The sequence below is a fragment of the Pinus tabuliformis genome, chromosome J (assembly GCF_031772625.1).
Source record: "Pinus tabuliformis cultivar Carrire ecotype Pingquan chromosome J, CPIR1, whole genome shotgun sequence".
Lineage (NCBI taxonomy): Eukaryota > Viridiplantae > Streptophyta > Pinopsida > Pinales > Pinaceae > Pinus > Pinus tabuliformis.
In genome coordinates this window covers 1,039,929,350-1,039,951,564 of record NC_142295.1, presented here as the reverse complement: position 1 = coordinate 1,039,951,564, position 22,215 = coordinate 1,039,929,350, and the positions used below count along the sequence as shown (strand labels likewise).

The window sequence follows — 22,215 nt, the reverse complement described above, 5'->3', positions numbered from 1 at the left end:
GCTTGTTTAGGAAAAACTTGTTGAAGACTCAAGGATTATGGAAGAAGACCTCACAAAGATGTCCTCATATCTTTAATTATTCTTGTGGAACCCTAGAAAGGTTCCTTGTGAAAACCCTAACTTGAGGGTATGTTGATGATAATGTATGAAACCCTAGCTTATTTAGGGTTATTGATGAAGTCTAAAGAAAATGTTTGATGCTTTGATGATGTCATGTTTGGGGTTTTTAGTATGGTTATGAAAACCCTAACTTGATAGGGTTGAATGGTGATGATTGAAATCTCAAACATTTGAAGTTTCAATAAATTAGGGTTTGTTGTGTTATGTGTTGAAACCCTAGATCATTAGAATTTTAGATAATGTCCTAGGAATGAAGTCTTAGGTATATGTGTGTTTTTCCGATCAAAACCCTAGTCTGATCATGTTTGTTATATGTCTAAATATATTGATATTTTTGTGAGCGGGTTTGACTAACACATGTTATGATATGCTATTACATCATGATGGAATCCTAGATATATGTGTTGACCTAATTGTTAATGGCCATAAGTCCTAAGGTTTGGAACTAAGCCCTAGTCAAAGTTTTATACTCTAGGACGATAGTGTTAATGAATTATAGGGTTTTGTAACTAAACATTAGTACAAGTTCAATTTTCTAATATGTGATGACAAGTGTGATAATCTATGATCTTGAAAGATTGTTGAAATATGAAATTGAGTTGTGATTGGTGAAGCTTAGTGGCTCATGTATGAAATAAGAATATGTTGCTGCATGTGAAGTAGGAAAGGAAGTTGTATGATTGAGGAATCTTCTGTCAAGATTCGTTTGAAAGTCTTACTGTGATAAATTGAGAAGCAACATCAAGTTGTCTGAAAGACCCCAAAGGTTTGTGTTTACTTATGTACATTTGAAAGTTTGTCACTGATTGGGGTTGTGTTTGTACTTGTAAACCTCTCAGAGGTTTGAAAGCATGCTCGTTACACGAGAGAGATTTGTTAACGATCTGTTTGATTGGGAAGGATTTGGAACCGATTGGAATAATTGAGAGTGTTGAGGCTTTGCGTGTGAGACACATTGCCTGGGAGGACATTCGACCGACACTATGTGTTGATGTCTAGATCTCGAAGTAGGGAGGTGGTGTTGGTCATAGAGCTTTGACCCTGGCTATGCACCTATATCCCTAGGTTGATGGTTAGCAAGTAAGCTTGATGGTACCTAGATTGGCTGAAAGCTTTAGTCCGTATTAGTCCCATCCGAATAGATTTCCCTAGTCAGCAATCTAGTCCATGACACCATGAGTGCCTAAATTGTTGAAGGACCTTGGATAGATTGCCTTGTTCAGGAATCTAGTCCATGGCATTGTGGTGCCTAAACTCTTCATAGTTCATATGTTCATATGTTTTGAGATCTTCCATGTACTTGTATATGTAAGTATGAATACCTCCCTAGTTAAGAGGGAGTGTATAAAAATGTTACTAAGTTTGGTCTTCGTTAAATTTATTTGAGTCACAATGAATTCTTTTTATTAAAAGAATGAAAAAGAAATTATTATTATTATTATTATGACTTATTAAAGCATGGGTTTTATGCTTGGGTCATCATGTTTTAGGTCAAAGTCCCCATTGAGGACTTCTAAGATTTATTCCAAGTCATTAGAGTCATTGTCCATTAGAAGAGAAAGTCCCCATTGAGGACTTCTAAGATTTATTCCAAGTCATTAGAGTCACTCTTCATTAGAAGAGACCCTTCTTGGGCTTTTGAATCATGTAAAAAGAATTAATATTAGTCAAATAAGCTATATGCCACCTCCATACCAAGTCGGCCTCAAGGAGATCAAGTCGGCTTCAACCAGGGCAATTCAACCTCACCTCAAGCTTATATATACAAGCAGATCGAATTCATTTGGAGCATTCTCTATCTCACACACAAGTTCGATATCCAGAAGGAAGCGCTGGAAAGGTGCGAAGGAAGAAAGGAAGGCAAAAAGAGGAAGAAAACGGGAAAATCGAAATTTTGGGCTATCTCTCTCTCTCTCTCTTGTGGATTCCTCTAAGAGATCGAAGTATTTCTTGCTGCTACTGTTACCATTTGCTGGGTCAAAGTTGCTACTGCAAGTTGTTGCTGTTAGGGCGAAGCTACTGTTGGAGGATTGTCATCTGCAGATTGAAGAAAGGGTTGACTTTGTGTGGAGGAAGTCTTTGTCTATGTCAAGAGTGTTGGATTATCTCGTTAAACTATTGAATGAAGAATTGTTGACTGGGTTTTCCCCTAGATAGGGGTTTGCTCTGGTTGCCCACCTATATCTGGTGTCTATGATCTTTGTGCTATTGTTTCGGTAATTGCTTGATGAACTAAAAGATATAAGAAGAATATAAAGATACAAAAGTCATAAGTAATTATCTATATAAAGAAAATCTTTTTGCCTTTCTGATTTTCTAACAAATCCCGTTACTTGTAGCAGGATCATCCACGTCATGTATCAGGTGGTTCAACAAGCCAATTAGAGGGATTCATCAAATCAACAATAGAGTCTTGTAGCTTTTTCAATTTTTTTTTAAGGCAAATGTCCATGGACCCACCTAGAGTTCATTATGCTACAACCTCAGTAGAGATTTCACTGTGCTCGTGCCATACTTTCAATCTTACAATTCTTCAATCAACTCCTTACACTGAACGAAGAGGACCTCAATCCTTGTTAGAAACACATGATCAATGCATAACGGAAAAGACACGGGCTCTTCTTCAACATATTTGGATCAGCATAAATCTTTAAGACTTCAGGCCATTTTCTCAACTGACTTCTTTACATCATGGACCAAAACATGCATCAATCAGGGTAATGTTGCTTGCGCCCTCTAAGTCCAAAGGCTATCCAATTACAAGTCTTCTTGTCACTTTGTTCTTCCATCTTTTCAACGATTGCCACAGTCTTCTCATACTTCATCATGTTCCTGCAATCCTCGCTAAGAGGCCATGGAAGAACAAATACTACCAAGAAAGACATACAAAGACAAGAGACTCATATTGAAACAATAATAGAAACAATCAAGAAGGTACTTATCTCTTGAGAATGCCAACTCCCTCTTGATCATTGTCTTCTTAGGTCTATTCAACCTTGTTCAATTCAGCAAGGAATTAACCTCGTCCACATCATCAAGAAATCCACTTCATCAAGTAGTCCATATGATCATAAAAAGTTGACCTTGTCCACATCATCATCAAGGAGTCCACATCATCAAGGAATCCATATCATCATGGAGTCCACATCATCAAAGAGTCCATATCATCATCAAGAAGTTGCTTGTTCATATCATCAACAAGGAGTCCACATCATCCACATCATTAAGGAGTTAGGGAGTTGACCTTGTCCACATCATCATCAAGGAGTCCACATCATCAAGGAATCCATATCATCATGGAGTCCACATCATCAAAGAGTCCATATTATCATCAAGATGTTGCTTGTCCATATCATCAACAAGGAGTCCACATCATCATCAAGAAGTTGCTTGTCCATATCATCAACAAGGAGTCCACATCATCCACATCATTAAGGAGTTAGGGTTTCTTCTTTCAAACAAACATAAGCAGTTCTAGGATTTGGGTCCATAAGCCTTAGATTTTCTTCTCTGATCCCTACCTAGGGTTTACAAACTATGAACAATTCAATGTTAGTAATGATTAAAACAATAAGAGAAATTCAAGATACTTATCTTTTTGAGATCATGACAACTCGCTCTTAATCACATCCAAATTGCAAATCAACCTTATCATCATGATGTCAGATCTTTTAGGAGCTACGGTTTCTTCTTTCTTTTAAGTGGAAGTAATCAATCCATAAGCCCAAGGCTTTCTCAACCCTTTTTGTCTAGATAGGGTTAACAATTGTTTGGCTAGGGTTTGCAATTTGAATAACTAGGGTTTTGACTTCAAACCATAATAATTCTTCAAATTTAGTCTAGGGTTTACAATCCCTAGATGTGGAACTTTCATCCTTGCATTCCTCTCCATCTTCATTAATTTTGATTTCAATATCAACACTATGAGAGATTTGACCATAAACCCTTGACATTGCTTTAGATCACATTGCTTTTGTAAATATTCATGTCAAAACTTTAGAAAGAAAACAAGTAACATTTATAACAAACCTTTTTGCATAGTACAAGAAATTTCAAAGCAGTTCTCCTGACACTATTTCCCAGACCTGTAACTTGAGACATTGAGCCATCCATCATTGATGGCCCGCTCAAAAGCCTGGACAAAACTCAAAGGGAGATCATTAGTAAAATTTCAATAATCATTGCAAACAATAGATGAGTATGGTTTTCACAAATATATAATGGTCTTGGATTGTGAGGCATATAAACATTGGTTTCTAGGTTGGCCTGATTCAGAGTGATGTCATTTGCTTTTACTTATAGGGCGCAACTCAGCGACCAGGTCAACCCTCTAATTTGTTCAACAAAATAACTTGACAACCCACTCTAGCTCAACGATAAATCCCTCTTTGCACTAGTGCTTAGCAACATATCAAGCATGCTAAAAAAATACATTTAAACCCTTTCAACATAGGCCAATGATCTGATATAAATCAAAACTAAACCAAGTTAATCAGCTTCAACAACAAACTCAAACCCTGATCTTAGAATAAACCCTGTTCAAACTATCTCATTTGTCAAGGGGCACAATTCTACAAGATAACTATTTGCATTTCACTTATGTTACATAGTTAACATTCCCTCAATGTCTTTTTGTACCTTCAAGCAGTGCCAAAGACAAACCATGCAACTTTTCTTGGACTGGGGCTTTCCGATATATTCTCTAACCATAATAGAGACTTTCGACAATATAATTTTAACTCTAGTCTTTTTCATAACCACTGACATCAATATTCATAAATCTAGACATTACCTCCAATTACAGTCATAGCTGATATAAGCTACAACCTTCTACAATCAATGCATTAAACAAATTTATAAGCTTTATAAATAAAACACTTTCTGTCAACATAATAGCACTAAAATTTTAATTTAATTTAAGTCCCGAAAGCTATGTGAAGACCTCTGTTCCCGTGTAACTGTGTAAGTAATTTCATCCATATTTGAGACTGAATTTCACCAACCGTAATATGAAATATCGAACCAATGAGTCATCGTCCAATGATGCCCCACTTGATGACATAGCCATGTCTTATGTTAATGGATCAAGAACCAATTGTGAAGGTTGGGGACCTCTGCAATACTCTGGATATTTGAACCATGTCAATCATAATTTGTTGACTAATCAACGCAACAAACATTATATCGAATTCTGCTTGGATTAGTATAACTTGGACCCAATATCGTGCTCCCATTTGGTGTTGTGATGTGTCGGCTCTAAGTATTATAACCAAACTAGTTGTGGAACAGTGAATCACATGACTTGATACTGGTATCTAACTTGGAATAATGCCACTAGATGTGACCAGAACATAACCAGATAAACTTCAAACTAGAACGATGAACAAACCATTACCCGACATATACTCAACTTACAAGATGCGATCTTGCAACATGAGTCCGAGCTGTAATCCTGTGAGTCGAGTTCCTCCATTGAAGCATATGACAATTTCTTGATCAATCTTTCCATGCACACCCGATCGTTGAACAAATCGTCAATAATGTCTAGATATAGACTTCACATTACTTATGCCTCAAAGCTTGCAATTTTTCATAGGAGATACGTGCCTTTGGAGCCACAGGATTCACACATACAAAACTCACATAAAATGCCACAGAGAATAGTATAAATGTTTGCATAACAGAGTATAAATACCACAAGGATGCCTGGATAGCAAAATATAAATGCTATAGAGAATGGTGTCTTAGATCAAAGGGATAGAAGCTGAGGCTAGAATAATTTCACAAAATTTCGGATGCCTTAAATCTAGTAGCTTCAACATAGAGATGAATTCAGACTTGACTTTCCTTGGAATCCTTCACTATTTTGAATAAAATTTGGCCTTAACTCAACCTACCACCTCAAGTACCAACGTATCAATTTGAGGAATTCAGTCCTCATTTTTATACAGAGACAATTTAGTGTAAATCTCAGAGATAACTAGGACTTGTCCAAACCTTTGCTTGCCTTCAAACTGCTCTTTGATCTTCCATAGCTCTAATACCATGTTGATTTTCTAGGGCACATGCTAGAATTAAATTTTTCTTCAACAGATAACTACTTCCAATGATTAGTTAACATCAGTTCCACGTTGCATTCAATAAATATCATTAACCAATTATACAAAAGAAAAATATCAACCAATAAACATGAAAGAACAATAGACATAAACATGAGACAATGAGACAAGAGACACGGAAATTAGGCCCGAGGCCAAGGCAAAACCCACAAGGGAAAACCCAAAAAAGTCTTTCTTTACAAGAGAGAGAGAGAGAGAGAGTTAAATTCATCAAATACATCCAGAAAAACCCACAAGGGGAAAACCCAAAAAAGTCTTTCTTTACAAGAGAGAGAGAGAGAGTTAAATTCATCAAATACATCCAGCAAAACCCACAAGGGGAAAACCCAAAAAAGTCTTTCTTTACAAGAGAGAGAGAGAGAGAGAGTTAAATTCATCAAATACATCCAGAAAAAAACAAAACCATAATCGCCGACCAAAAACAAGAGTATCCACCATTTATCAAGTCCCTTGTGATTTTCGGCCCCCTCCTTGCTTCCTTTCTTCGTTGGAACAAAGCTTCTTTTGGAGATAGATCGATGCCCAAGTAAGGATGGGGGCTTGCATATATATACCTCCAATAGGGGGGTCGAATAGGTGCCTTAAAGAGGCCCAACCGACCCAAACAATGAGGCCAACTTGAAATATTTGGAGGCAGAAATTTAAAAATTCAAGTTTCCAATTTCTTTCCAAGATGACAATGCCGACCATGCCTACCATATTTCCAACATTTGCCATCCAACAATTCCGTCTTATATTTTTTTTCCAAAAATGTAACCCTACATTTGAATCTTGATAGCCTCACTAGAGTATATTGCAAAGTCTTGGTGATGTAGATCCTCCAATTCTGTGCCCGCTTCTCTTAGCTCTCTATTATCAACTGTTTTTTTTTCATAACTCCACTTTGCTACAAAAATTCTAACCTATTTAAATTCACTTCAAGTTGATTGGTAGTGAATTCCTTACTCTGACAATTGTAAAAAGTCCACTAGCTTCTTATTACACACAAATAATTCATTCTCCAACTGGGTTAAATCTAAAGTGGCTTGAACACCTTCCGCATAGCTTCCATTTACAAAACAATGGTAAAGTGGTTCGACTCTCCACTTGTTCCCATCCATTGCCTTATCCTCACATCATCGATCAATAAAGCCTTTAACAAGAGGAACTAATCCAATCTGTTTGATATTTTGTGAGCCCCCACTCTCATATTCCTCCAAGTTGGCTTTAGTTTGACAGGATCCACGTTTATGAACACATGATCATGCAATCTCCTTATTAAGATAAACACTGAGAGGGTCCACTAAAACCTCTTCCCAAATTTCAGGATTTCCTCGGAAGAAGTTTAAATTCCTTCCCACTATCAGATTTTCAAGACCTAGGAAACCCAACTCAAAGAAAGTTTCCCCGAAGGAAATTGTCATGGCATGGCCCATAATTTTTGAGGATTGATATGTCCTTCCCCAACACCTGGGAGTAAACAGATAATCCCAAACCAAATTCAAAGGACCATGAGTTAAAGCATGCAAGAAATCTAGGCCCCTTTGATCTAGCTTAATCCTCTATAGTTTAATCAGACGGATTAGGAGGAACATGAAATTGGGATGGATAGTTTAATTAGGCAGACTATGAGGAACATGAACTTGGGATGGATAGTTGTTCATTGATTAGACTTCAACATGGGCCTTTTCTTGGGCTAAGGATATATGTGATTTTTCCCACTTATTCACTACTTTCACCACTTCAGAGGCCTTGGTATCTAATTGACACAAACCTCGTAGAACAATCCCCCCACCCTAGTTGCCTGAAAACCCTCTTTTTGTAGTTGCAGGAAATATATACTAGAACCATCAGATTGCACTTAGCCCAAAAAATAGGTTTTAAAGATGGGTTATCAGGCATAATTGGTTGACCGGAGTGCAAAATACCAAGCATGATCTCACTAAAAACAAAACCTAGGTTTCCAAAATGAGTTTGAAGCAAGAAAATCCTCTTCCAAAAGAAACCTTAAGATCTCTAACATTTCCAACACCATCCAAACTCTCTTGCAAACTTCTTTGGTGTTGTCTGATTCTCCACCAACATGATCTTCCTCCAAAGGTTCCCCTGTGTCTTGCAATAATAATTCCTCCTCCATTACAACCTTTCCAACAATGATGTTGTTTAGAGGTGTAAAATATCTTTGTCACTCTCAAAAGTCGAGTACTCTACCATTGAGTTAGCAACCCATATTGCAAATAAATATTGAGGATATATATGATCGAAGTGGAATGCGAGGTTACTCAATATGAACTGTTAAATAGAATCCTACCAATCTAATTGACGAATGAGAGGGATCAAAAACCTATGTGAATGACCAAATAATTCACTCGTTAGTTCATATATGGATAGGTCTGTATATTTATAATGATACTATGAGCACTCTAGGATGCCCTCAAGATGTGTTCTCAGATACTGCTATACAATAACAACCTATCTTTGCCCAATGGATATAAAACACTCATGCTTTAACACCTGGTTCGACAACTCGTGGTGCAATAACGAGTACCAGCCTAACCTGGGAAGGTGGTGATTTGGTCTTTTTATTTGGTGGGTAATATTGATGAAGCATTGGCTTTTCAAAAATGTCACCATGTTTACCTCCAGCCTAACCTGGGAAGGTGGTGATTTGGTCTTTTTATTTGGTGGGTAATATTGATGAAGCATTGGTTTTTCAAAAATGTCACCATGTTTACCTCCAGCGTTATGAAAAATTATATTTTTCATAAAAAATTATATCCCATCTGGTCCATAAATTGCAAAGGTATCATTCATGAACGAACAAAGGGACGAGGATATATTGATTCCTCATTTGCGTAAGAGGGGATTGTTAAGAGCATCACTTCACCATAAAAAATTATATCCCATCTGGTCCATAAATTGCAAAGGTATCATTCATGAACGAACAAAGGGACGAGGATATATTGATTCCTCATTTGCGTAAGAGGGGATTGTTAAGAGCATCACTTCACCTTCTAATAGGTGTATTTTTGAAAATAATATGCCATTTGGTCCATAAATTGGAAAGGTATCGTTCATGGATGAAAATATATCGTTCCCTCTCTTTTTGTTTGATCACTATAAATGGTACCAATCCCTACATTGTGTATTTGTACATACAAACAATAAAGTCTCTTTTCCTCAGATTCTCCTTGGGTATATCCGTTGGACTAGGTGCCTTAGAAACCTCCCTTGTAGGAACCCTTGCGTATCCCAATCCAGGGCCTTAGAAACCCCCCATAGTAGGAGCTCCCTTCTCCTAGGGCTGAGGATATATTGATTCCTCATTTGCGTAAGAGGGGATTGTTAAGAGCATCACTTCACCTTCTAATAGGTGTATTTTTGAAAATAATATGCCATTTGGTCCATAAATTGGAAAGGTATCGTTCATGGATGAAAATATATCGTTCCCTCTCTTTTTGTTTGATCACTATAAATGGTACCAATCCCTACATTGTGTATTTGTACATATAAACAATAAAGTATCTTTTCCTCAGATTCTCCTTGGGTATATCCCTTGGACTAGGTGCCTTAGAAACCTCCCTTGTAGGAACCCTTGCGTATCCCAATCCAGGGTCTTAGAAACCCCCCATAGTAGGAGCTCCCTTCTCCTAGGGCCCTTAGAAACACCGGTAGTAGGAGCACCCTGCAACTAAAAGGCACACAACATTCTTGAACTAATGGCATTTGAAGGGCACACAACATTCTTGAACTAATGGAAACTGAAAGGTACCCTCATATAATCCAAAGATTGTATAATTTCTTTTTGGAGGAGCGAATTAGCATCTAGCCTTTCTCTTAGGTGTATCCCAACAAAAATGTGAGTTATCGACAGGTTACCTAAGGATTCAAATTCAATAATGAAATACATTATTTCATACATCATAACTGATTCAATGAAATAGAACAAATAAAATATTGTCTACATCGATTTAAATTCATCATTTATTACTCTAGAATTTGATTAATACTAAATAAAATAATGGATATTAAAGTTTTATGATTAGAAAAGTAAATTGAAATTGCTCAAACTCAAAAGTAGTAAAATGCGACGAGTCAAAGACTTGGTCAAAGGTCATTAGTATCTAAAGTCCAGACTCAAAAATTATTCGAACAATGGACAATGAACCAATTTTAGCAAAACCAAATTGGTGATTGAACTGGCTGACCCTAAAATTGAGAATTGGAAAACTCGACCAAAAACTGGTTGATGAAAAAATACATAAATATTCAAATTTTGAAAAAATACATAAATATTCAAATTTTGAAAAAAACTGTAAATATTCACGTGCATCCATATGAATCCAAACCATTATACGAAATTATGCGAAATTTCCTGCTTATATAGCCAGGTTCATATAACCAAAATAACACTGAGTGCAATCCATATATGAACCAAACGTACATCAACAAAGAGGTTCTAGAAGGCCTCCATAGTCCAAAAAAATTCATGTTACAACAAGTACCTACATATCATCAAAATCATTTTTTATATTGTGATTCTTATCATCAATATCACCCTCTAAGCATTAAAACAACATAGACACAGCCTAACATGTCTTGTTGATATTTGGTTTTAGTTATACATGATAGATGAGTTCAATAATCAGTGCCACTAACATTGAGGTACATAGAGGGCTTGGTGCTCATTTAGTTCCATACCCTCATACATGATAGAATCCAATGGAAATGTTGCAATCCCTCCAAATTCTGAAAATTGTTAAGTTTGCTAGATTTTTAGTGGGATCTAAAATTCTTCATTTGAAATCCAATGAGGTTAGTACCACTATTAAACATTTTCAGACAATTAATGGTAATCTTAAAAATTTAAATCCAATGAGGTTAGTACCACTATTAAACATTTTCAGACAATTAATGGTAATCTTAAAAATTTAAGACAATTAATGGTAATGTTAAAAATTTAAGTAAAGGAGACTACAACTTTTACTTTAAGAATTTAACATTACCATTAATTACATAGCATTAGTAGGGCTCTAGGGTTGAATATTAGGCTTCCCCACTTATAAATTATTGTTTTCAAATAAAATTCAAGGGGGCACTCCCCCCCTTGGGGGATGCCCAAGCACCCCTTTGTGGGGGAACAAATTCCCCACATTTGGGAAATGTTTCCCCCTTTGTCTCTCCGAGTTTCCCTTTCCCTGGGGATGTGGGGATATGTTTTCCCAGGTCATCATATTTTATGTTGGTAAGAGTTTTGCTAACATTACCATTAATTACATAGCATTAGTAGGGCTCTAGGGTTGAATATTAGGCTTCCCCACTTATAAATTATTGTTTTAAAATAAAATGGCTTCCCCACTTATAAATTATTGTTTTCAAATAAAATGGCTTCCCCACTTATAAATTATTGTTTTCAAATAAAATTCAAGGGGGCACTCCCCCCCTTGGGGATGCCCAAGCACCCCTTTGTGGGGGAACAAATTCCCCACATTTGGGAAATGTTTCCCCCCTTGTCTCTCCGAGTTTCCCTTTCCCCGGGGATGTGGGGATATGTTTTCCCAGGTCATCATATTTTATGTTGGTAAGAGTTTTGCTGCTACTTTATTTGTTTACTATTGTAAAATATTTCAAAAAGAAAAGTGGATTATCTTCTTAGATAAGGTTGCGTTTGCTTTTTTTATTATTTATAGTCTTCTCAATTATACAACATATCGATTTTCATGTTTATTATTTATAACTTACTCAATGATACAAGATTGATTTTTTATGTTAATAGTTTATGAGTTTTGGTATTGTTACAAAAAATCTTGCCCTTCTTGATATAAATTCCAAAAGCTCAAATGCGAGACCCTGTGACCTTGTGCACCTCAAAGGGGCCCATTGTCACCTCACCAACATTTTTCCACTTATGGCTAACTCTCCTCCAACTCAAGGGGGGTTCTCCCTAGGATAGGATTGGTAATTCTAGGATTTGAGTTCAAATGGAAGCTCCCCAATCACACACTATCAAGGGATTACCAGGTAATCCTTTTTAGAGTAAGCCTAAACAAAACGGTTTAAAGGATTTTAAAGGAAATAAAGTGATGGAGGATAGAATATGAATGCTTTAACTTACCAATATTTTTTGTGGCATATAGGGTCAATGTTAAAATTGGCAACTAGGGCCAATTTCCACTTTGGACAGCTCATTTGATGGAGATGATGATTGCATTGAATTCCTCTTTAAGAGAGGACCAAAATCGACTTAAAGATCATCAAGTTTGGACAGGCTGTCATGCGTTTTTGAATTTATGCCCACACACGTGCAAATTGTCATTCTCAAGGTCAGAGAAAATGCATCGAATTAGAGGAGGATCTATGTAGTTGTTCTCTAATGCGAAATGTCACATCTATTGAGTGAGCTGCCCTGTCGTCTAGGAGTGGAGTGCTGACTTGGCTTCTTGAGATGAAAATTACCCAAATTACATTTTCAAAAATTCTTTTCCTTTTTCTTTACAAGAAGTCCAATTAGGACTTTGACTCTTTGACTCTACAAATCCCTGAAGCATGAAGAACATGCTTAACTAACAAAATAATAATAATAATTTTTTTTTTCTTTTTTCTTGCTTTTTACATAAAATATACAATGACAAAAGTATAACGATCATTATGAAAATTAAAACTAGTTACATTTTCCAACACTCCTTAACGAGGGAGGTATTCATAATTACACAATGGTACAAGGATACTTTCAAACTGAAACATTATCATAAGAAGAGTCAGATTGATAAGCCACCTTTAAGCATCAACATCATAACTAGCATTGTCAAATTGCAATATAGCAAGACCTTGACTAACAAGCTCTAACTCTCCACTAGATTAGAGCACATGATGGGAGGCATACATTTGGACACCAACACCACAACCTCTCAAGACATATACCCCATTCAGATGTTCACCAAGTATGGAAGAACGATCATTATGAAAATTAAAACTAGTTACATTTTCCAACACTCCTTAACCAGGGAGGTATTCATAATTACACAATGGTACAAGGATACTTTCAAACTGAAATATTATCATAAGAAGAGTCGGATTGATAAGCCACCTTTAAGCATCAACATCATAACTAGCATTGTCAAATTGCAATATAGCAAGACCTTGACTAACAAGCTCTAACTCTCCACTAGATTAGAGCACATGATGGGAGGCATACATTTGGACACCAACACCACAACCTCTCAAGACATATACCCCATTCAGATGTTCACCAAGTATGCCCTTCCAGGACTATTCTTATCTTGGATTCCCAATCCTCAAAGAATATCTGTCTTTTATGAGGACTCTTATTTTGCCATCTTGGATACCCTGCTCTATCCTCAAACAATATTTATCGACGAGACTACTACTATCTTGGATTTTCAATCCTTAAGGAGTACCAGTCCCAAATGCTTATCCAATCTTCCATTCTCCCTACCAGTGCTTTCACTAGATGTACCACTGTTAGTCCTGGCCTAATGCATGACACATGGAGAATACACATGGAGAATACGGCGTCCTCTATCACTCCCTATCATTCCCTATCCGCCAGGGAGGAAATCCTTCCTCCCTCACAATCAGGGAGACATAATCACAAGCCTTAGCTTGTCTCATACTTATCAATACATCAGCTACTTGTTTTTCTGTGGAGATATAGTTGTAGATAGAGGGCTCCTTTGTCGCATTACATCATACCTGGGCTTCGACCTTTCCTTTGGAGCCAAATTCTTTTGTATTCTCTCCTCATGACAGGGTTTATCGGCTCCTAACAGCAGCACATCATATCAAACTTCTAGATCTTGTCATCAAATGGTTCACCTATCATCTTCAAGGAGCCAAACTTTCTCATAGCTGCTAGCACATGCCTTCCATCCTTGCATCAATATTCCATCCTTGCATCAATATTCGGTCTTCATGCCCTTCGAATCCATCATCAGTGTCATCCACTCAATCCATGTGCTCCCAAATCTTCATCTAGATCTTGTCATCAAATGGTTCACCTATCATCTTCAAGGAGCCAAACTTTCTCATAGCTGCTAGCACATGCTTTCCATCCTTGCATCAATGTTCGGTCTTGAAGCTCTTCCATGCCATCATCAGTGTCATCCACTCAATACATGTGCTCCCAAATCGAATCAAACAACAACAGGTATAATATCATCAATCAATCTATCTTTTAAGTCTCTTCACATACTCATGCAATAAGTCTTTTCAGGAAGCCAAACCATATCCCAACATTATCAGAATTTCCGAATCACAATAGCTTTTAGTCAAGATGCAGCATTCTTCAAAATCTTGCTGCTTGCACCCTCTGGGGTCAACATTCCTTTGCATGGTCTATCTTCATATTATGGCAGTGTGATCCACAAAGAATGTGCCACAGAAAATATAGAAAATATTACGAGCCTTTGATAGGATCTACAAGCCACTGTTCCGAGCCACAATAGTATGAACGAACCATTATGGAGTGAGCCATTATATAATACAAGCCTTAACAATAAAGCGATCCATCAAACAGAAGGTAGCCATAGAGATATGAACCGATCCATAAACCACAAGTGAGCCATAGAAACATTAATGAGAATCTCAAAGGAATGCAAGCCTGTGAGTCATTACAATGTAAGCCATAGGGAAAACTATTGTAATGATAATATTGTGATATGAGGTGCTGATAACTAGTGTATAGGGATGCCACCACAGGTGATGCAACTGTAAAAATATTAATGCCAATGTACAGAACAATGTGTTGCCACAGAGTGTGTGCGAGCTATTGAGAAAGGTATACGACCCACAGTTGGTTAGATGTGAGCCTCCACAGATATTGTAAAAATATTGATGCCAATGTACAGAACAATGTGTTGCCAGAGAGTGTGTGCGAGCTATTGAGAAAGGTATACGACCCACAGTTGTTAGATATGAGCCTCCACAGACAAGTACTATGACGAGTCGCTGTAAACAAGCCATAAGACTGTGAATCAAAGGCGAGTTATATATGAGGCACAGTAATGTAAAGTCATCATAATATACATCGAGCCTAAGTGGCACTGAAAGCCACAGAGATATATTCCAGACCACAGGGAAGTATGCGAGCTACAGCAATTTGTCAACAAAAGTATTGAATAGAGGCAACAGCTTCTGTAACAAGGTTTCCAAATGTCTCCAGGTAATGCCACAAATTTTCATGTTGTCTTCACAGGTAACGTCTACTAAATCTGAATGGCGTACAGATGTTTTAACACATATTATAGGTCAAAAATTCAAAATTTAAAAAAAACCTTCGAAATGCTTTTTTTGTCAAAAACAATATTTTTGGCACCCATGGTGAAAAATTAACTTAAAAATGACATGTAAATTTAGACAGCTCCCAACTTACATGATTATTTTCATAGAATCTTGGAACTAGATTTTTCAACATTGCGCGTTATTTGTCTTTTTCTATTTATCGGAGTTGTAGCATTCATCTTTTACAATTTTATCTGCAATAAGTTTTGATTTGGTTTTTATTGTTAACATAACTTTCAGATTTTCTGTTACTACGTTTGGTATAAAACTGAACAGGTTGAATTTACTTATCAATAATGTCCACTAAAATATATTTGGTCTCGTCTTCCAGGCCCTTTCGGACAAGGATGCAGGAGAAAGTGTGATTCGCCCCAGCTACCGAGGACCGTCTTATTTGACACTAACTTTGAAAGTCTGTGATGGAGTTTATGCTCACAAGGAAATTGTTGAGGGAGGAAAAGACCACAGGGATTTTACCACTTACCTTCGTCTCGGGAAAACACTATCGATTGGGGAAGACACTTTTGAAGATCTTGACGAGGTTTGCCCAATGCAGAATTACATTGGTTATGATACATGCTTATAGTCTAAAATGCTTAAATTTCTTAGTAGCTTTAGTTAATTTATGGTTCCTCTGTTAATGTGAATAATTGCAGGTCATTGACAGATATGTGGACCCGCTTGTGAGTAATCTGAAGGTAATCCTTGCTTACAGGAAATTTAGAAGGGGCACAAAAGCAGAGGTTGATGATGTGTTGCGGAAAGAAAAATTTGAAAATCCAACAAGAATTCCATATTATTTATCTGTTTCACATGAACATCCTGGTGCATTTATTCTCTCTTATATCAGGGGCACAAATCCACACCATGAATATGTGGGGGTATATCCTAAAGGTTTCAAATTCAGAAAAAGGATGTTCGACAATCTTGACAAACTTATTGCTTATTTCCAGAAGCACATCAATGATCTTGTTCATGATTCTCTTCCTCCAATAAGATCTGTTGCTGCAATGGTTCCCATGAAGAGCCCAGGCCCTGGAGGATCTGCAGGAGGAGGTGGTTCTGGTGGTTCTGTTGGCAGTGGCTGGGGAGGTTCTGCCACAAATAGTGGTGCGGGAGGGGACGGTGGATGGCAGGGCCACTCAGGTACAGATTGGGAGAGGTCCTCAACACCAGGTTCAAGGACAGGTGGGAATGATTTTAATCATAATAATGCTAGCGGTGGACCTCCAAGTGGTTTGCCGAGGCCACCCCATGGTCGTGATAGAGGTGGAGGAAGAGGGGGTGGTGGTCGGTTTGGCGGTTGGAATGAAGGAAGAGGAGGTGGTTTTGGTAGGGGCGGGACCGATGGTGGGGGGGGAAGTATGAGAGGTAGATGGAGTGATGATAGAAGGGGAAGAAATACTTTCAGGGATAGAGGTGTTGGAAGGGGATCATACGAGTCAAACACCAACACTAGATGGGGTCAAAGTCCTGACGCTAAAGATGCTGGTGGAAGCTTTAGTAACCAACAGGGGGGTGATGTATGGGCATCGAAAACTGATGAGTGGGGCAGCAATTCAGGCAACAGGATTCAGGATTCTCCTGCTAGAGGAGGTTGGACCGTGAGCTCAGGCGAAAGCGGATGGAGCAAACAAGGCAATGATGGGCATGATATTGGCAAGTTGAGTGATGGCTGGAACGCTGCCAAAGACCGAGATGCCACTTCTAAAGATAATGCAGGTGGATGGGACTCTGCTTCAAAGGGTGTTATTAGTGGGTGGGATTCAGATCCCCCCATTAGTGGAAACAGTGGATGGGATGCCCCAATTAAAGCTGGTCACAATGATGGCAGAATGAATTCTGCCAAGAGCAGTGATAAGTCTAGCGTTGGGTGGGGTGGTACTGAAGCAGCCATGGGCCAGCATAGACAGGCTACAGCTGATGGCTGGGGTAGCACTGAAACAGTCAGGGGCCAGCATAGACAGGCTACAGCTGATGGCTGGGGTAGCACTGAAACAGTCAGGGGCCAGCATAGACAATCTACAGCTGATGGCTGGGGTAGTACTGAAGCAGGCAGGGGCCAGCTTCAACAGGCCACAACTGATAGCTGGGGCATGGGTGGAGGAAAGGAAACTGATAGTGCGCCAAAAGGTTGGACAACAGAGACAGATGGATGGGGTGACGGAGCAGTTCATAAAGCAAATGCTGGTGGTAGCGGGTGGGTTTGATGGGAGAAGTGCGATGTTAGCCTGTTGTAAATATAATTAACTTGAATGCCCCAGTTTGGTGTTTTTGGTGTGGACTTAGATCTGTAAGTTTTAAGTTCAAGGGTAAAGATGATAAAAAAGTATTTCTGGGCATTCATTTTGCAGTGTTCGTTTGAAGCAATTTTATGTATTGTCACCCTGCTCAAAGACGTGTTTCTTCTTCTCTCAAAAACTGAGATGGACTTTGACACTGTTCTTTTTAGATGATTTACTTATAAAAAGGTTTTGAAATTTATGTACATTTTGTTTGTCAGGGTTCGCTGTTTTTTTTTGGTAAATAAGAAAATTAAAATTATATTACTGCAACAATGTTTACAGAACGTGATTTTGATGACTGCAAACGGATCGTTTAATTTGGTCCGAGACACTTGCGTTATAGTGGACAAATCCCTAAAATGGTCAATTGTTAGCACAGGGATTGAGGGCCTTACAGTTCAATATCGTTTTAAAGAATATTAACGCACACTTATTTTATTATCAACTATTTTACCATCAAATATCACTTCAACATCATTAAAATAATTACGTTGCTGCCAGTAATGAAACCTGCATATTAATGGTGACACACCCATATTGCCCACCGTGGATGAACTGTTCTCTTATACTTTAAATATGTATAAGGGATTGGATTGTTCCCATTTGCTGCGTGAAACATATTGCCCACCGTGGATGAACTGTTCTCTTATACTTTAAATTTAATGTTCAAGGGATTGGATTGTTCCGATTTGCTGCATGAAAGGCTTCCAACTTGCTGCATAACTTTTATGCTCTGATGAAGAGATGAAGAAAAACAGTTGCAGAATGAACAAATTACAGATAGAATAGAATTTAGTGATTTTTTTAACATGGACTCGTAAACTTTCAAATATCCACCAAAGCGACTTAAATAGTAGATGATTTAAGGTGTAAATAATGATCGTTGGCATATCTCATATAGATCAGATGATTTACGGTGTAAACAATGATCGTTCATATATCATAAATTAGTGTTAATAACAATTCACTTAATATAATTATTGAATTTATCCATAACAATCTATTCACTTTATATATATAATTATTGAATTTATCCAATTATGAAGGTACTTCACTAATTAAAAAAATGCCGATAAATAAAACCACCATTGAAATTTGTTTATAAATTTAATAATTATAAAATTTATTTTATAACCATAATAATTATACTTTTCAATAATTACATCATAAATGAAAATAATTACACTTATTGTTCTAAGGAGAACACCAGAAATGAAAATGAATAATTACACGATAAACTTATTGTTGCAAGGAGACCACAGAAATGAAAATAAATAATTACACCAGAAACTTAAATAAATAATTACACCAGAAACTTAAGGAGACCATTAAATAAATAATTACACCAGAAACTTAAGGAGACCACCGGAAACTGAAGTTGGGATCTCAGACTCCAATGGGACATCTAAAGAAATGAAAATGAAGTTGGGATCTCAGACTCCAATGGGACATCGAAACTGAAGTTGGGATCTCAGACTCCAATGGTTGGACATCTAAAGAAATGAAAAAGAAATGAAAATGAGACCACCGGAAACTGAAGTTGGGATCTCAGACTCGAATGGTTAGACATCTAAAGAAATGAAAATGAGACCACCGGAAACTGAAGTTGGGATCTTAGACTCCAATGGTTGGACATCTAAAGAATGAAAAAGAAATGAAAATGAGACCACCGGAAACTGAAGTTGGGATCTCAGACTCGAATGGTTAGACATCTAAAGAAATGAAAATGAGACCACCGGAAATTGAAGTTGGGATCTCAGATCCAATGGGACATCTAAAGAAATGAAAATAAATAATTACACCAGAAACCTATTGTTCCAAGGAGACCACCGGAAACTGAAGTTGGGATCTCAGACTCCAATGGGACATCTAGGACACCTATCTATAGTCTGTCATAGACTGTAATGGGACACCTATCCTTTCTGCCTTCTGGCTCTAGTTTTTGGTGGTCTCTAGACATCTCGGTCTTAAGACTGAACTACAAGTTCAGAGTTTATGATACATCTGATTTACAGGCTATTGGATATACTCTCGGCGTTATAATGATAGTTATGAAGTTTGATACTGTCATAGTAAGGCAGGAAGGATAGGTGTCCTGTTGGAGTCTGGGATTCTGGCTCTAGTTTTTGGTGGTCACTAGACGTCTCGGTCTTAGACTGAACTACAAGTTTAGAATTTATGATATATTTGACTTACAGGCTATTGGATATACTCTCGTTATAATGATAATTATGAAGTTTGATCTTGAACCTTGCTTAAATTACTCTGATGATAATTATGAAGTTTGATATTGAACCTTGCTTAAATTGCTTAAATTACTCTGATGAAATTACTGATTCACTATATTTAAAAGCATATTTATTCACTCTTTTCAAAATATCCTAATTGGTGGAGAGCAAATGCAGGTAAAATTATGTTTACAGAGTCCAGTAAAGTGATTAATGTACTCGTTTAGACATGCACTAGATGTTTTGTTCTCTGGATACCCGCAAGTAAAGTGATTAATATACTCATTTAGACATGCACTAGATGTTTTGTTCTCTGGATACCCGCAAGCAAATGCATGTAAAAATATCTTTACAAACCCAGTAAAGTGATTAATGTGCTCTACTACACATGCACTACACTAGATGTTTGTTTTGTTCTTGGGATATCAATGGAGTGGCATTTACACATGCACAAGATGTTTTGTTCTCTGGATACCACCAAGCAAATGCATGTAAAAATATGTTTACAGACCCAATAAAGTGATTAATGTGCTCTATTACACATGCACTACACTAGATGTTTGTGATTAATATGTACTACACTAGATGTTTGTGATTAATGTGCTCTATTACACATGCACTACACTAGATGTTTGTTTTGTTCTTGGGATATCAATGGAGTGGCTAGTGCTCAAGTAATATGTGAGTGTAATTGTTGGCTTTGATTTGTTGTTGGGATATCAATAGAGTGGCTAGTGTAATATGTGAGGGTAATTGTTGGCTTTGAAATAAATTTGTGTAATTATTATGTTTATAAAATAAATTGCCATGGTGTTTTTATTTATTGATGTGATTTAATAATTGGATAAATTTAAGTTTTCAAGTTTTTCAATATATCCTGTTTGGTGGAGAGCAAATGCATGTAAAAGTATTTGTACAAATCTTAGTAAAGTGTGATTAATGTGCTCTGTGTTTTGTTCTTTGGATATCAATGGAGGGGCTAGTCACTCGAGCTTATGTTCTTTGGATATCCATGGAGGGGCTAGTCACTTGAGCTTAGTTCTTTGGATATCAATGCAGGGGCTAGTCACTGGAGCTTATGTTATTTGTTACTGAAAAATGTAATAACTAGACAAATGCATGTAAAAAAGCTAATGTTATATGTTACTGAAAAATGTAATAACTAGACAAATGCATGGAAAGAGCAAATGCATGTAAAAGTATTTTTACAAATCCCAATAGAGATTAATGTGCTGCCTGTTTTGTTCTTTGGATATCAATAGAGGAGCTAGTCAATTAAGCTTATGTAATATGTTACTGAAAAATTTAATAAATAGACAAATGCATGTAAAAGTATCCCTACAAATCCTAGTAAAGTGATTAATGTGCTGCCTGTTTTGTTCTTTGGTTATCAATGGCGAGGCCAGTCAATTGAGCTTATGTAATATGTTACGGAAAAGTGTAATAGTTGTCTTTGAAATAAATTTAAGTGTAATTATTATGGTTATAAAATAAATTGTATCATTATTATATTTATAAATAAAATTCAATGATTTTATTTATTTATTGAAGTGATCCAATAATCAGATAAATTTAATTTTTTCAATGTTTTTAGTTAGTGAAATACATATGAATGTTTTAGTTACTGAAATATATTAATAATTGATAAATTGAAGAACATAATATTGTAAATGGCATTTCCATCAGTCTTGTTACGTCAAACTGAAAAGACTAAGAAATTTAATTTTGGAGCAAAATTGGTTGATGAGAAAATCAATAATCTATCTAAATTTCTTGCAGTAATTATATGTGAGGGTTTACACAAAACCCTTCTTAGTACATGATCCACAAAAAAGATAATTCATAAATCACCACTATTGAGCAATAAAGCTACTTCATAAATCAACGTTTGATTCTTTTAGCATTTCAAAATTCATGGGTTATCATTATAAATGAGTCCATAAATTCATCTCAAAGATGGGCAAAATCCTAAAGCCAACAATCATGAAAAAAGAAGGAATAGGTCTCTAATAAAATTCTTTGATCTCCCAAGTCCTCCTTGCAGTTTAAGGCCATTATTGAATGGCTTATAAACATCTTTGCTATTTTCCTATAGGCATGAGTAAAAGTGATGTGAGTAAAGGGAGATTGTAGATGTTTGATACATCGAAAAAGAAGATGTAATTATAATTTTGTTAGTTCAAT

The 22,215-nt window shown here is 36.8% G+C and overlaps 1 protein-coding gene across 2 annotated transcripts in view; it reads left to right on the top strand.

The window, feature by feature from the left end:
* Positions 1-18,020, top strand: part of LOC149230455 (transcription elongation factor SPT6-like) — a 66,353-nt gene extending 48,333 nt beyond the window's left edge. For both annotated transcript variants that reach the window (XM_089378962.1, XM_089378963.1), the window contains exons 16-17: positions 15,850-16,059; positions 16,175-18,020. In XM_089378962.1, coding sequence (XP_089235088.1) covers positions 15,850-16,059; positions 16,175-17,728 — 1,764 coding nt within the window. In that variant the 3' untranslated portion in view covers positions 17,729-18,020. The remainder of the gene's footprint in view (positions 1-15,849; positions 16,060-16,174) is intronic.
* Positions 18,021-22,215: the final 4,195 nt, after the last annotated feature.